This window comes from Phragmites australis, chromosome 19 (assembly GCF_958298935.1).
Source record: "Phragmites australis chromosome 19, lpPhrAust1.1, whole genome shotgun sequence".
Lineage (NCBI taxonomy): Eukaryota > Viridiplantae > Streptophyta > Magnoliopsida > Poales > Poaceae > Phragmites > Phragmites australis.
The window spans coordinates 23,054,960-23,067,939 of NC_084939.1; the positions used below are offsets into that span (position 1 = coordinate 23,054,960).

Sequence of the window (12,980 nt, forward strand, 5' to 3'; positions counted from 1 at the left end):
AAGGCCAAGAATGTGCAGAGACAATATTTATGGACCGCGTGGCACAAAGAAGAAAATGTTTCTTTTGCAAGTTTTACATGGTACACAGAAAAGAGAAGAGAAAATATGTGCTAGAGCCAGGACAAAGGAGAGGGTGGCAAGAGGACTGGAGCAACCAAAGCACAGCCATTCATATCCAGAAAGGCAGTCTCCACCTCACAACTCATATCCCTCCCTTGTGTGCCCAGGTGCACACCCTTATATGTCAGCTGCTTCTGCACTTCTCAGCCCCCTAAGGAAAGACTGCAAGCAAGCTGTGTCAAAGAGAGGGTAGCACCTGATCTCCTTGCCCTTCAGAATCAGAAGCAATGGCGTCTGCTACTCTCCTCAAGTCATCTTTCCTTCCCAAGAAGGCTGAATGGGGCGCCACGCGCCAGGCTGCCACTCCCAAGCCAGTGACCGTCTCCATGGTTGTCCGTGCTAGCGCATACGCTGATGAGCTTGTCCAAACCGCGGTATGATTTCTGAAAACGGGCAGTACAATTCTGCACTTTTTACCAGGCAGATGTGTGTATTAGTTTTACGGTTATTAACTTGCAGAACCTTGTTTGCATCAATGGAAAATGATGCAGTGTCAAGATATAGATAAGCATGGTATCACTAATAACGCTTATAGATCCTTACTTGAATGAACAATCACCCTGAAGTTTTGTTCATCAGAATTCAATTAGCGCAAATTTGAGGATTTACTAGAAAAAGTAACCCATTTTGGCTGTTTGATCCCAATATTTCTTGATTATACTGACACACTAGTCTAAATTAAATGTAATACTTTGTATTGTGCGGTTCTATATTGCATTGGTATAGCAAAAACAAAACACATGATTTACCTTGCCAGAAAGAACTTTGGAAACTCACAACATACAAGAGATGAATTTGTAAATTAGACATCTGCATCAAAGCATGACACAGGTCAACACCAGTAGCTATGATTATTGGCCAAGAAGCAGTAAGGCACACATAATTTTGACAACTCAGAGCATTTCGATGGCATTTTAGATTATTTGAACTCAAGTGTCCTGCTTAAGTTCAACGATCCATCTGAAGGGTCATAATTTGTACAACTTGCGTCAGTCTCAAACTTTTAAAAGCACATTTCATCAACTTAGAAAAGCTAATATTCTTTTCCAATGAGAAAGGAAAGTTACGATGATGCATTATATTGTGGCTCAGAATGTCACAAGCTTTATTCTTCTTGCTGCAGAAAACCATCGCATCACCAGGAAGGGGTATCCTTGCCATGGATGAGTCAAACGCTACCTGCGGCAAAAGGCTTGACTCAATTGGCCTTGAGAATACTGAGGCCAACCGCCAGGCTTACCGGACCCTCCTTGTCACTCCACCAGGCCTGGGACAGTACATCTCCGGTGCTATCCTCTTTGAGGAGACCCTTTATCAGTCAACTGTAGATGGCAAGAAGATTGTTGACATCCTTGTTGAACAGGGAATCGTGCCTGGGATCAAGGTCGACAAGGTATGCAGCGCACTCCAAACTGACTCATGATATTCTTGTGCTATACAGACTAAGAAAGCTGTTACAAAACTGGATTTGTTGGAGTTGTTGTGATACTTTTTAAGGCAAATCACTGTGGACTGAGAAATCTCTTATAAAACTGAATTCCAAACTGACAAAGCTCTAAATTTGAGCTCAATTTCAGGGCCTTGTGCCACTTGTTGGCTCCAACAACGAGTCATGGTGCCAAGGTCTTGATGGCCTTGCCTCACGTGAAGCTGCCTACTACCAGCAGGGAGCTCGCTTTGCCAAGTGGTGAGAAATTTGCTCCTACAATGGCAGTTATTTTTTATCATGTGGCATAGATCCACACTCATGTCTAACATGAAGTTCTGTCGCAGGCGCACTGTTGTCAGCATCCCCAACGGCCCATCTGAGCTTGCCGTGAAGGAAGCTGCCTGGGGGCTTGCCCGCTACGCCGCCATTTCTCAGGTGTTCCACCATTTTCAACAGACAAAAACTCTCTAGAGTAAAAAAGGACCATCGATTCCCATCCAACATGCACGCATATATGAACATCTGATATATATGTTGATATGCTAGGACAACGGTCTGGTGCCAATTGTGGAGCCTGAAATCCTTCTTGATGGTGAGCACGGCATCGACAGGACCTTCGAGGTCGCGCAGAAAGTGTGGGCGGAGACGTTCTACTACATGGCTGAGAACAATGTCATGTTTGAGGGCATCCTCCTCAAGCCCAGCATGGTCACCCCTGGTGCTGAGTGCAAGGACAGGGCCACCCCTGAGCAAGTTGCTGACTACACCCTCAAGCTCCTCCACAGAAGGATCCCTCCTGCTGTCCCAGGCATCATGGTCAGCTCTCCCCTTCTCTCTCTTCTTCCTAACATTTGTCTCTCTTGTTGAACATGTTGGCCACGAAATGCAAATCATGTTCTGACCCGAGATTATCTCTCTTTCCTGTGATGTGGGAAAAAAAAAACTGCAGTTCCTGTCCGGTGGCCAGTCTGAGGTGGAGGCCACCCAGAACCTCAACGCCATGAACCAGGGCCCCAACCCCTGGCATGTGTCCTTCTCGTACGCCAGGGCGCTCCAGAACACCTGCCTCAAGACGTGGGGTGGCCGGCCTGAGAACGTCAAGGCGGCGCAGGACGCGCTGCTGCTGCGCGCCAAGGCCAACTCCCTGGCGCAGCTCGGCAAGTACACCAGCGACGGCGAGGCCGCCGAGGCCCAGGAGGGCATGTTCGTCAAGAACTACAGCTACTAAGATGATACTGCTAGTACCTCGAGGGCACTGTAGGCAGTGTGCCGTTACAGGTTGAGATGGAAGAAAGTACACTCCATTTTACTACCCTAAATGAAGAACCTGGATTGGTTACTGTAATTTCACATGATTTCTAGAGCGTTGTTACCTTGTCTGCCATCTGTATTTTACCAACAAACTTGAGTAGACAAATCTTTATGTGTCCTGTGGATTTGGTTACTGCAAAGTTGTGCATGTTACTATATAGTACGCAAATTGAATATCTGGGATGCATCTTGATCAGAGTTTTTGAGCAATGGAAGTAGCATCTGCATGATGAAATCGACAGTATCAGTATGTTGGAGATTGATGTCTTGACTTTGAAACGATGCGCCACGAAGTTCACTAGAACTGAATTTGAACTTGAAAGATCATCACGAAATAGTTATGGCCGTTCTTCAAGTTTTCTTGTTTCAATGGTTAAGAAAAGGGAAAATAGCTGACAGGCTGACCACAACGCCGGTCGCCTGTGTTTATGCCTCTCAAAAAACAAATGCGGTGTCTATGAATAAAATCTTGATAACATCCTTGACAAGAATTCTGTCATAGTGAGGACCTGAAAGAAACAACATGATTCCTGGTTTATAAGTCACATACAAATTAAACGAAGAACTTTTGAACAAACTAAGAGAAAATTACCACCATTTCCAGTAGATTTTCTGTGAAATTGAACCTTCGGTATGCATGTTGATCAGAGCTTCTGAGCAATGTAATAGCTGCATGTCGACCGCATCATTCTGTTGGAGGCTTTCGGCAACGTACATTGGTTCGTTTTTTACTCCTTAATATAACGACGGACAGCTCTCCTACCGAGAAAAAACTATGTTAGAAACTGATATCATAATTTTGTAATGATATGCCATTAATATTCGCTGGCTATTTAAATTCAAGCTTGAAAGGTCAGCACGACATTGGCAAATAGTTATTGGTTCTTCAAACTTTGGTTTTTCAGTTGCTAAGGAAAGTGAAAATAACCTGACAGGCTGACAAAATTCTAGAACTGTTTATAAACAAAATATTTGATCAGCCTCCTGCTGCAAGAATTCTATCATAGTGATGACTTTGAAAGAAACCACATATGATTCTATAACTTATTAGTCCTACATAAGCTAAGGTGCTTTGAACAAACTACTGTTTTCTGCAATGTTTCCAATAAGAGTCCTTCACGATATAACACATTTAGTTCTTTGCTCAAATTAAAAACCCAGTAATCAATAATTACACATATCTATAATTCATCTATAACAATGTCTATCAATTAACCCACAAAGAATAAAATGAGTTACTTTTTGTTCACTTCGCCGCCATATCTTTTTTTCTTTATTGATTCCTCCATTTACGCTACCTAATCTAAATTTTTTTACACTCATAAGTAAGTATATGTTTTAATCGGGTTGCTACTGAAAATGACCAAATAAAACTCTTTGGAAAATCGGAAGGATGTCTAGGGGTTGCGTTGTTAATGTGTAGTTAGCTACTAAGGTGTCGATAAATAAAAATTGAATAAATTTTAAAAATCTAAACCTATTTTGACATATGTTGTAGAAAACTACAACTTCTGATGTCTATTTTAAAAACCAACTATTTTGACACATGTTAAAAAATATAACTTTATCACAATAGTCTCACCTGTTATCCTCTATGGCATGTAATAGAAAGATTAACTGTGAGCTCATCTATTGCCAGAGGATGACAGGTGGGCTCACGATGAGAAAATTGTAGTTTTTTTAATATGTGTTAAAATAATTATAAATTTTTTCAATGAGCACTAGAAGTTGTAGTTTTTTGCCACATGTGTCTAAATAATTGTAGATTTTTAAAATTTACTCATAAAAAAAATATAACTACCTCTTTTTCTTTTTTTAGAAAAAGAAGACGTTCGAAAACACAAGGGTTCGGACACAAACAAGATCAACAAAGGTAAATTCACATGATTAGCTCCCAATGTTATGTGACACGCTAGATATCACGATCATGCAGGCAGGCATATGCATGTAGCAATCATCTTAGTGCAAAAAAGAAAAAAAAATAGACAATGGTGCATTATATACTGTGATAGAAGATATTCGGGTTTGTACAAAACATGATATACATAATGGATCTAATAGTAGAAGCATAGTTAATCATACTCATCTTCTCTATCCTCCCTATAATCATTTGTACAGTAGCTGAATCAATTCTCTGAATGAAAAAAAGTAATAATAATAATAATAAAATTAATTTTCACGTCAGTAATTTTTTTCCTTAAAAAAATATGTTGTTTATTTTTGCTCCCCTCGTCGTTTGGCAGCACCGTGGTCCGTTGTTGCTCTCCTTTGCACGCACGTGAATCACGTAAGACGGCCTCAGCTGCAATACTTACAGACCTCGAGGACTTTGCTGCACATTTGGACGGCGGAAAATTTGAATCTGCTTCTCCTGGAGAAAAGCGCACAAGCGACCATGGGCCTCGAGCCAACCGGCAGGCTCCTAAAGCTTCTAGAACCTGGCCCACCGGTCAGTGGCGTGAACTCCGCACCAACAGCAACGTGGGGCAGGCCACAGTCCACGTGTGTAAATGGAGACATCTGGAGACTGACTTGTTCTACACTTTCTACCATATATGGCTTCAAATTCCTCATCTGAATTGTTATGCACTTTCTACCATACAGGGTTTCAAATAGAAACATCTTGAAACTAGCTTGATAACTGTTGTTATAAGAGATTTCTGCACATAGAAAACTCTTATCACAACTGTGTTTATATTTTAGAGTACATGCCTTCAACATATCTTCTAAGATCTAATTTGTCCTTTCTGTCTGACCATCGATTTGAGAATGGTATGCTGAGCTGAAGTTTAACTTTGTATCCATGGACTCATAAAGTTTCTGCCAGAATCGCAAGTGAACTGAGTGCCTCAATCTGACACAATCTTGATGCCACCAAATCATGAGTTGGATAGTTCTTCTCATGATTCCTCAATTACCTTAATGCGTAAGCCACGACTTTTCCTTCTTGCATAAGAACGCATCCAAGACCTTATCGAGAAGCATCACAATCGATATCAAAGTTCTTACGAACATCTGGTAGAATGAGCATTGGGGTTGTAGTCAATCTGTTCTTCAACTCTTCAAAACTGGTTTAACAAGCTTCGGATCGTTGAAACTTCTTGTCCTTTTGTAACAACTCCGTGAGTGGCTTGGTTATCTTGGAAAAATCTTCTATGAATCGACAATAATACCCAGCTAATCCAAGAAAACTCCGAATCTCTGAGACAGATTGAGGTGGCTTCCAATTCAAAACATCTCTAACTTTGCTTGGATCTACAACTACTCCGCTTGCTGAGATGATATGGCCAAGGAAAGAGACTTGCTTCAACCAGAATTCATATTTACTGAACTTGGCATATAACTGGTTATCTCTAAGCTTCTGCATTACGAGCCTTAAGTGTTCTTCATGTTCATGTTCATGTTCATCCTTTGAGAAGATAAGGATATCGTCGATGAAAACTACCACAAACTTATCCAAATACTACATAAACACCTTGTTCATAAGGTACATGAAGTATGTCGGGACATTGGTTAACCCAAAGGACATAACTGTAAACTTATAAAGACCATATCGGGTATTGAAAGTTGTCTTGGGTATATCTGACTCTCGGATCTTCATTTGGTGATAACCTGAACGAAGATCAATTTTGGAGAAAACACATCTCCTTTTAACTGATCAAACAGATCTTCAATCCTGGGTAGCGGGTACTTGTTCTACACACATTCTCTGGCTACCATCTTTCTTCTCGATGAAGAGAATTGGGGCTCCCCATGGTGACGAACTCGGGCGCACAAAACCGGCGACGAATAATGATAGCGGCGGAAAAATTGGGCTCGGTTTCCTCTTTTCTCGTCCACTTTCCTTCACGATTTGATCTTGTCTTGATGGAGGGGTCGATGGTTTCCTTTTTGCAGCATCACTCGGCAATGAATCGGCTTGATTGCACGCGGGCTCGGTGGGATTGAAACGGGCGGGGTGGTTCAGCTCACAGCGAAGGAGGGGATTCGGGGAAGGAAGGAAGGAGAAGACAAGCGGGACCTACATTGCAGCGACAGGGAGAGAGAGAGAGACAGAGAGAAAACATAGGGGAGGAAGATGTAGGCACCTCCCAGTTGTGGAAAATGGCAAAGTTATTGCTATGCTGGACATCGCAAAATGCCTCTATGATGCTATATCAAGACTCAAAAAGGCAGCAGAACAAGGAAGTACACTAGCAGCTGCTGTAGAAGGAGTTGAGAATCAATTAGGGGGCAATTTCTCAGGTATATTGTTGTACCAGCTATCATTTTATTTCCATTTTCTTGTTTAGCTCTGGATGTAGGTCAATACACGAGTAAGAATTAAAAGAACATGAAAAGATGTATGCTATAGTTAATATACACTATACTTCATCAAAAGTTAATGATATCCGTTTTATCTAACTGATAGTGCCTTTAACTTTGTTGCATTAAACTAGCATAGCTTTATGGACTTGTCTAACGAATTAACTGTTTTTTGGTGCAGCTCCTTACACTCTCATCGAGACTCTTAGAGAACGGATGTTTAAACCTTCTTTGTCAGCCATTATCACGGAAAGCACAAAGTATATGATTAGTTTTCTCTGCTTCGTTGTCTTTCTTTTTCAAGTTTGAGAAAAAAGTGATCTAGAAAAGAGAGCTTACATCTACGTTTGCTTGCAGAGTAGCAACTGTTTCACCTTCAGATCCTGTTTATGTAGCAACCCAAAAAATGCGTGAATTACGTGTTAATTCAGTGGTTATCACTGCTGGAAATTCGCTGCAAGGGATCTTTACGTAAGCATTCCTGTTCTTATGTGGAACTATAGTTTGATGTTGCCAAATTTTTTCTTCTTTTCAAGTCACTAATGGATATATGGTTATGAATCTCAGGTCAAAGGATGTGCTTATGCGGGTTGTGGCCCAAAATCTTTCCCCTGAGTTAACTCTAGTGGAAAAGGTTTCTTCTCCAGATTTATGGTTCTTTATTTCGTAGGGCACTAAATTTTGAAAATCCATTGTAGACTCACAGTTGTTTTTACCATTTTACTCAAGGTAATGATTGCACACCCTGATTGTGCTACATTAGACACAACAATCCTTGATGTGCTGCATATTATGCATGATGGCAAATTCTTGCATATTCCTGTTCTTGATGGAGGTAAAAACCTGATTATTCTCAGATTATAGTTTCCTCCTTTGGTACTTATATTGAGTATCTGATTATCTTTTCTAATTTCGGAGAACAGATGGGCGAGTTGCTGCTTGCTTGGATGTTCTGCAACTTACCCATGCGGCCATGTCAATGGTCTCTCTCTTCCTCCCACCCTCCCTCTGTGGTTTTTTATAGTAATCTTGGTCCATCTGACATGTTTGTCGTTTGAAGGTTGAGGGAGGTTCAGGGGCTACAAATGATGTGGCAAACACAATAATGCAGAAATTCTGGGATTCTGCTCTTGCTCTGGAGCCTCCAGATGAGGACTTTGATAGTCACAGGTTTAGTTGATGTTTCCTTCATGACACTCCTTTTCGTTTCCCCTCCTCAAAATACAATGCTCATCTGAATTATTGCATTGTTCAGTGAATTATCTTTGGTGATACCATCAGAGGTTGGGGGTGGCAGTAGTAGTATATATCCCCCTGCTGTTGGTAATTCCTGTGCCTTCAAAATTCAGGACCAAAAGGGGCGTGTGCATAGATTTACGTGTGGTAGGTATTGATTTGGAAGTTGGTTGAATGGTAATTGTGGTTGCTCTGCTCCAACTCAGCTTATTCTGTTCCATTCCCACAGGATCAGAGACCTAAGATGAGCTGATGTCTTCTGTAATGCAAAGGTTAGGCATTGGTGGTGAAAAGGGCACAGTTCATTGCTTTGCACCTTTTCTTTTATTCAGATTGTACTTCAGGACCTTGAACTTCATGTCTATAAGCTTATTGTTGAATGATTTCCTTCCACGTCAACATGTCAAGTAGTTGAATCAAAACTAGCAGTGACAAAAGATCCACAAGTGCTGTTTGAATGCATGGAACATAAAAATTCAAAGAACCCAATCTCTGAATACTCTGCGTGTGCCAATGTTGATCCCTTCTGTCTTATGCCAGCAGCGTTTACTTGTACTGAAAACTGAAAGTGCCCTTGAAACAAACCAACAAATTAAACAAACCCTGAAGGCCAAAGATCCCATGCAATATTTGTTGTGACCGGCGAAATGGCAGTGCATGTCTAGACTGGTGCGTACAAGAAGAAGTGCCGGGGCTCGATTCTAGATTCTGGAAGCAGCAGGCTCCCTTTTTGGTAACACCTTCACGTTGTTAATGGCACATTTTACCGGCATTGCCAGCGGAAAGTTGGAGTCCCATGAAAGCACATTCATACGCACAGAGCTCGGGTTTGGGTTTGGTACTGTCATTTTAGGTAGCAAAAATAGCGCCACACATCTCCGAGGTAAGGAGGATACTGGCCTTTTTCTCTTCCAAAAAGTACAAGGGGAATGCACATACGCCAGCCACAAACATGCCCGCGAACTTCCTGCACTCGTGCTAGAAATTCAGGTCTTAGGGCATCTCAGGAGGATCGGTTTCGTATGCTACAGTGCAGACTTTTCTTGTGCTACAGTACAAATGCCAATGGGAAGCGTTGAAAACCGACTACTTCAAATTTGCTGTCACTCTCCCCTCCCTCAATACTGTTTACATATATTGATATATGAGTTTAAAGAGAAAAAAAGAGTAATAAAATATAGAAAATAGAATAGTTATTAAAGATAAAAAAAATAGGAGATGTTGTAATAATATGAGAGGATACATAATAGTATTATAATGTATTAATTTTTAAAGTATTTACTGAAGATGATCTTAATAACATATCACATCTTTCACCACCTAGCGCCTCCTTTGAACTAGGTCACTTAGAGCAACTCCAACACTCACGCTATCATGCCCTCTATCTTCAAAGTAGCATATACAGCTCTAAAATTAGCCTACAACAGACATGTTAACACATACGTTGTTTATGGATACCCTCCAAATCACCTTGCCCGGCGTGTCATGCCTGGGCCACTATCTAGCAACCGCAAACTCTGTAGAGGGCCGAGAGAGGCCAGCAGCCAGTTAATTAGCTTTTGCTTCAAAATTTTATTTTTTCTCTCCTCTTTTATAAATTCAAAAAGTGACTTTGTAAAGCTGCTAAAATCACAAAGATTTTTGTACTAATAGAATATATAACAAAGAATCCATTTTAAATGGTTCCCACTAAAAATATCTTACAAAATTTAAATGAAAATTCTCCAAATTTGACTATTTTGTACATTGCTTGAATTTTTAGGGCATAAATTTAATTCCCAAAAATTAGGAAAAAATCATGAATATTCATATAAACTAATTTAATAATTTATAAAATTATTTACAATCCTAAGTTGCATAGTGTTTTTGTGAGTTCCTTAACAACACATCAATTTCATATGAAGTTTTAAATTGTTCGTAATTTGTTGTGAAATTCTTCCTCTTTTCAATAGTTGCTCAAAGTTTTAAATAAGATTCCACATTGTCGTTACAAAATATAATCATTATGAATATAGTATTAGTTATATAATACTATTAAAAATGGGAGAGAGAATATATATGATGAAATATGGATATGTTGTTGGAGTGGTGGAATAATATAGAGGGAGAATCTTTATAGATAGCAATCCATATAGGGATATAGAGGGTGAAATATAGATGTGTTGTTTGAGTTACTCTTAGAACCTGTTTATTTTCTACTTTCAATTGTCATTATTGTTTACTTTCAATTGTCATAATCTAAATTATGTGAAGAAATTTTTTTCATCAGATTATAGATGGTATGACTTTATAGTACAATTTAACTTATGAATTTTGATAATTAACTTTTAGAATATGATTGTTTGTTTTTACTTTTAAACCTATAATCTATAATCAAAGTAAAAAACAAACAGAGCCTTAGCCATATTACCATACGTGAGCACCAGCTTACGACTCACTTTCAAATCAAACATTGCGAATGTTTCGTGTTCTTATCCTGATTTAAGTGGAATACAACTTTTCACTGAGACCACCAAAGTTGCGTTGAACGTGCCCTTATAAAACTTTTCACTGAGACCACCAAAGTTGCTTTTCTTTCATTTATTTAAACAAATTCAGATTTTACATATATAAAAAACACTTGAATTCAAAAGCTGTGAGGACAAAAAAAAATCCTAAAAATTCTCTCATTGATTGAGAGACGATGGGTCGCATGACTTATCTTGGTGGAGCCAGCTGAGAATGACAGTGTTGTTTAATTAAAATTGTTATAGTTATAAAGCAAACACAACTGCATTTTTAATCCAAGATAATAGGACAAACACAGACAGATTATATATTCAAGCGACACACCGGGTTCCAGTCTAAGGATACCAAATGAACAATTAAAAGAAAAACATCGCTTAAATTTATGCAAGGTTCCAGTTTAAGCAGTACTCACTTTATCCTTCTCTTTGATGCTTCAGAATATGGACCAGTGAAACTTACAGAAAAAAAGAACACCATTGCTATGTTTAAGACATCAAGATTAAACAATCACAAGCTATATCACTGCATTTGTCATTATAAATACTTTTTATAACATTTTATTTGTTGAAAGTAATGCAGTCTCAGAAATTTCTTCAAAGAAGTAAGTTACATGCATCTTAGTAAAAGGACAACAATATTACCTTTTATTAATAAAAAAAGAAAGGGCGAGTACAAGTACTAAAATTGTGCATAAATTTCAAATTCGCACAGATTCCTTCCATGGAAACGTTGGGCCAGACCTTGAATCGTGAAAGCCAAGGATTAGTAAAAATGTAGAATACAGTGTGCTATAAGGCCATCTTCAACCGAATCTATTAGTGGTTACCGTTTCCTTCAGCATTCTAACCGTTTCCTTCGCGATTTCTGTTACAAAGGAATTCTCACTTTTATTCTCTCCACCCTGTGATTCTCTCTTCTTTTTCTTCACGAATTCCTTCAAAGTGAAACTATTAAAGATAAGGTAAAAATAGAGGGAATAAAAATGGGAAGAAGAATTCAAAAATAAATGAAATAAAGGGAATATAGTTAGGGATGATCTAAGGGCAGCTCTAGCAGGAGCCAGTACTTTAGCACTAGATACGGATCGGACCGGCCAGGCAAACGGCTCCGTATCCCCTGCTACAGTGATATGACCGGAGGGAACGTACACTAAATTTGTGGATCACTGTAATATCCCTTAACACTATTTATAAGTATGACTGTGGGTTTGAAAGATAGGAAATAAGATAGCTGTTGAAGATGAAAAAAATAGAGGATGTTGTAATAGTGTTAAGAGATACTGTAATAATATTAAGAGATACTGTATTAGTGTTATATGAGATAAAATTTTAAAATATTTGCTGAAGACGATCTAAACTCCAAAACTAATGCTACTTTCGGTATCCAATACATTAGGCCAACTCCAACAGAGCTCCAATGCTACAGTACTTTATGGTGTACTGTAGCTCTGGAAATTATCTCCAGCAGAATCTGTAGCAGTACTGTAGACAGAGGGTGACAGTGGGTCCGGAGGGAGGAAAAGAGTAGTAGAAGGTAAAAATAGGATAGTTGTTGAAGATGAAAAAAATAAGGAATAATGTAATAGTATTTTTAAGGATAAAAATTTAAAATAACTGCTAGAGATAACCTTATACCATTATCCTTTTGGTATGGATTAATAGACCTACTCCTACTATGGAATTTGGATATTCTCTTAGCTCGAGAATGGAGGGGTTTTTTTTTTGGCTAGAGGAGTATGACACAAGCTTCTTTAATTTGGCTTCCACATGAAACAAAACGGCACAGATACCCGTAGTAAGAGAAAAGAAACATAATCTGCACATTAAAAACTGGTTTGGATTGCTACTTTTGGACGCCAAGTACATTTTTAAATAGTTATTATAGATTGTCACGTCCTCACATCTACACTGAGCAAACTTACATGCTACCATTTCTTTATCAAATAATTAGCTGGCCCAGCTTTTTCTCAGACAGACGTGAGCCAAAACCAAACTACCCTAAACAACGGAATGCACTATGGAACCATAGCACGGTAGCTAAAATCTACGGGCACTACTCATCTACTCATTGC

At 39.2% G+C, this 12,980-nt stretch overlaps 1 protein-coding gene and 1 pseudogene across 1 annotated transcript; both read left to right on the forward strand.

Moving 5' to 3' along the window:
• The first annotated feature begins 244 nt into the window (after positions 1-244).
• On the forward strand, positions 245-3,036 carry LOC133900092 (fructose-bisphosphate aldolase, chloroplastic-like). Its single transcript, XM_062341209.1, has 6 exons — positions 245-494; positions 1,244-1,513; positions 1,698-1,807; positions 1,894-1,984; positions 2,096-2,365; positions 2,499-3,036. Exons 1-6 carry the CDS (start codon positions 348-350, stop codon positions 2,775-2,777), a joined length of 1,167 nt encoding a protein of 388 aa, XP_062197193.1. The 5' UTR covers positions 245-347; the 3' UTR covers positions 2,778-3,036.
• A 2,219-nt stretch (positions 3,037-5,255) lies between these two features.
• Positions 5,256-8,784, forward strand: LOC133900273 (CBS domain-containing protein CBSCBSPB3-like; annotated as a pseudogene).
• The last annotated feature ends 4,196 nt before the right edge of the window (positions 8,785-12,980 follow it).

Coding starts and splice junctions, on each gene's coding strand:
- LOC133900092 (XM_062341209.1), top strand. CDS start 348: ATGGCGTCTGCTACTCTCCTCAAGTCATCTTTCCTTCCCAAGAAGGCT. Junction 1,808..1,893: donor GGAGCTCGCTTTGCCAAGTG/GTGAGAAATTTG, acceptor GTTCTGTCGCAG/GCGCACTGTTGTCAGCATCC. Junction 1,985..2,095: donor GCTACGCCGCCATTTCTCAG/GTGTTCCACCAT, acceptor TTGATATGCTAG/GACAACGGTCTGGTGCCAAT.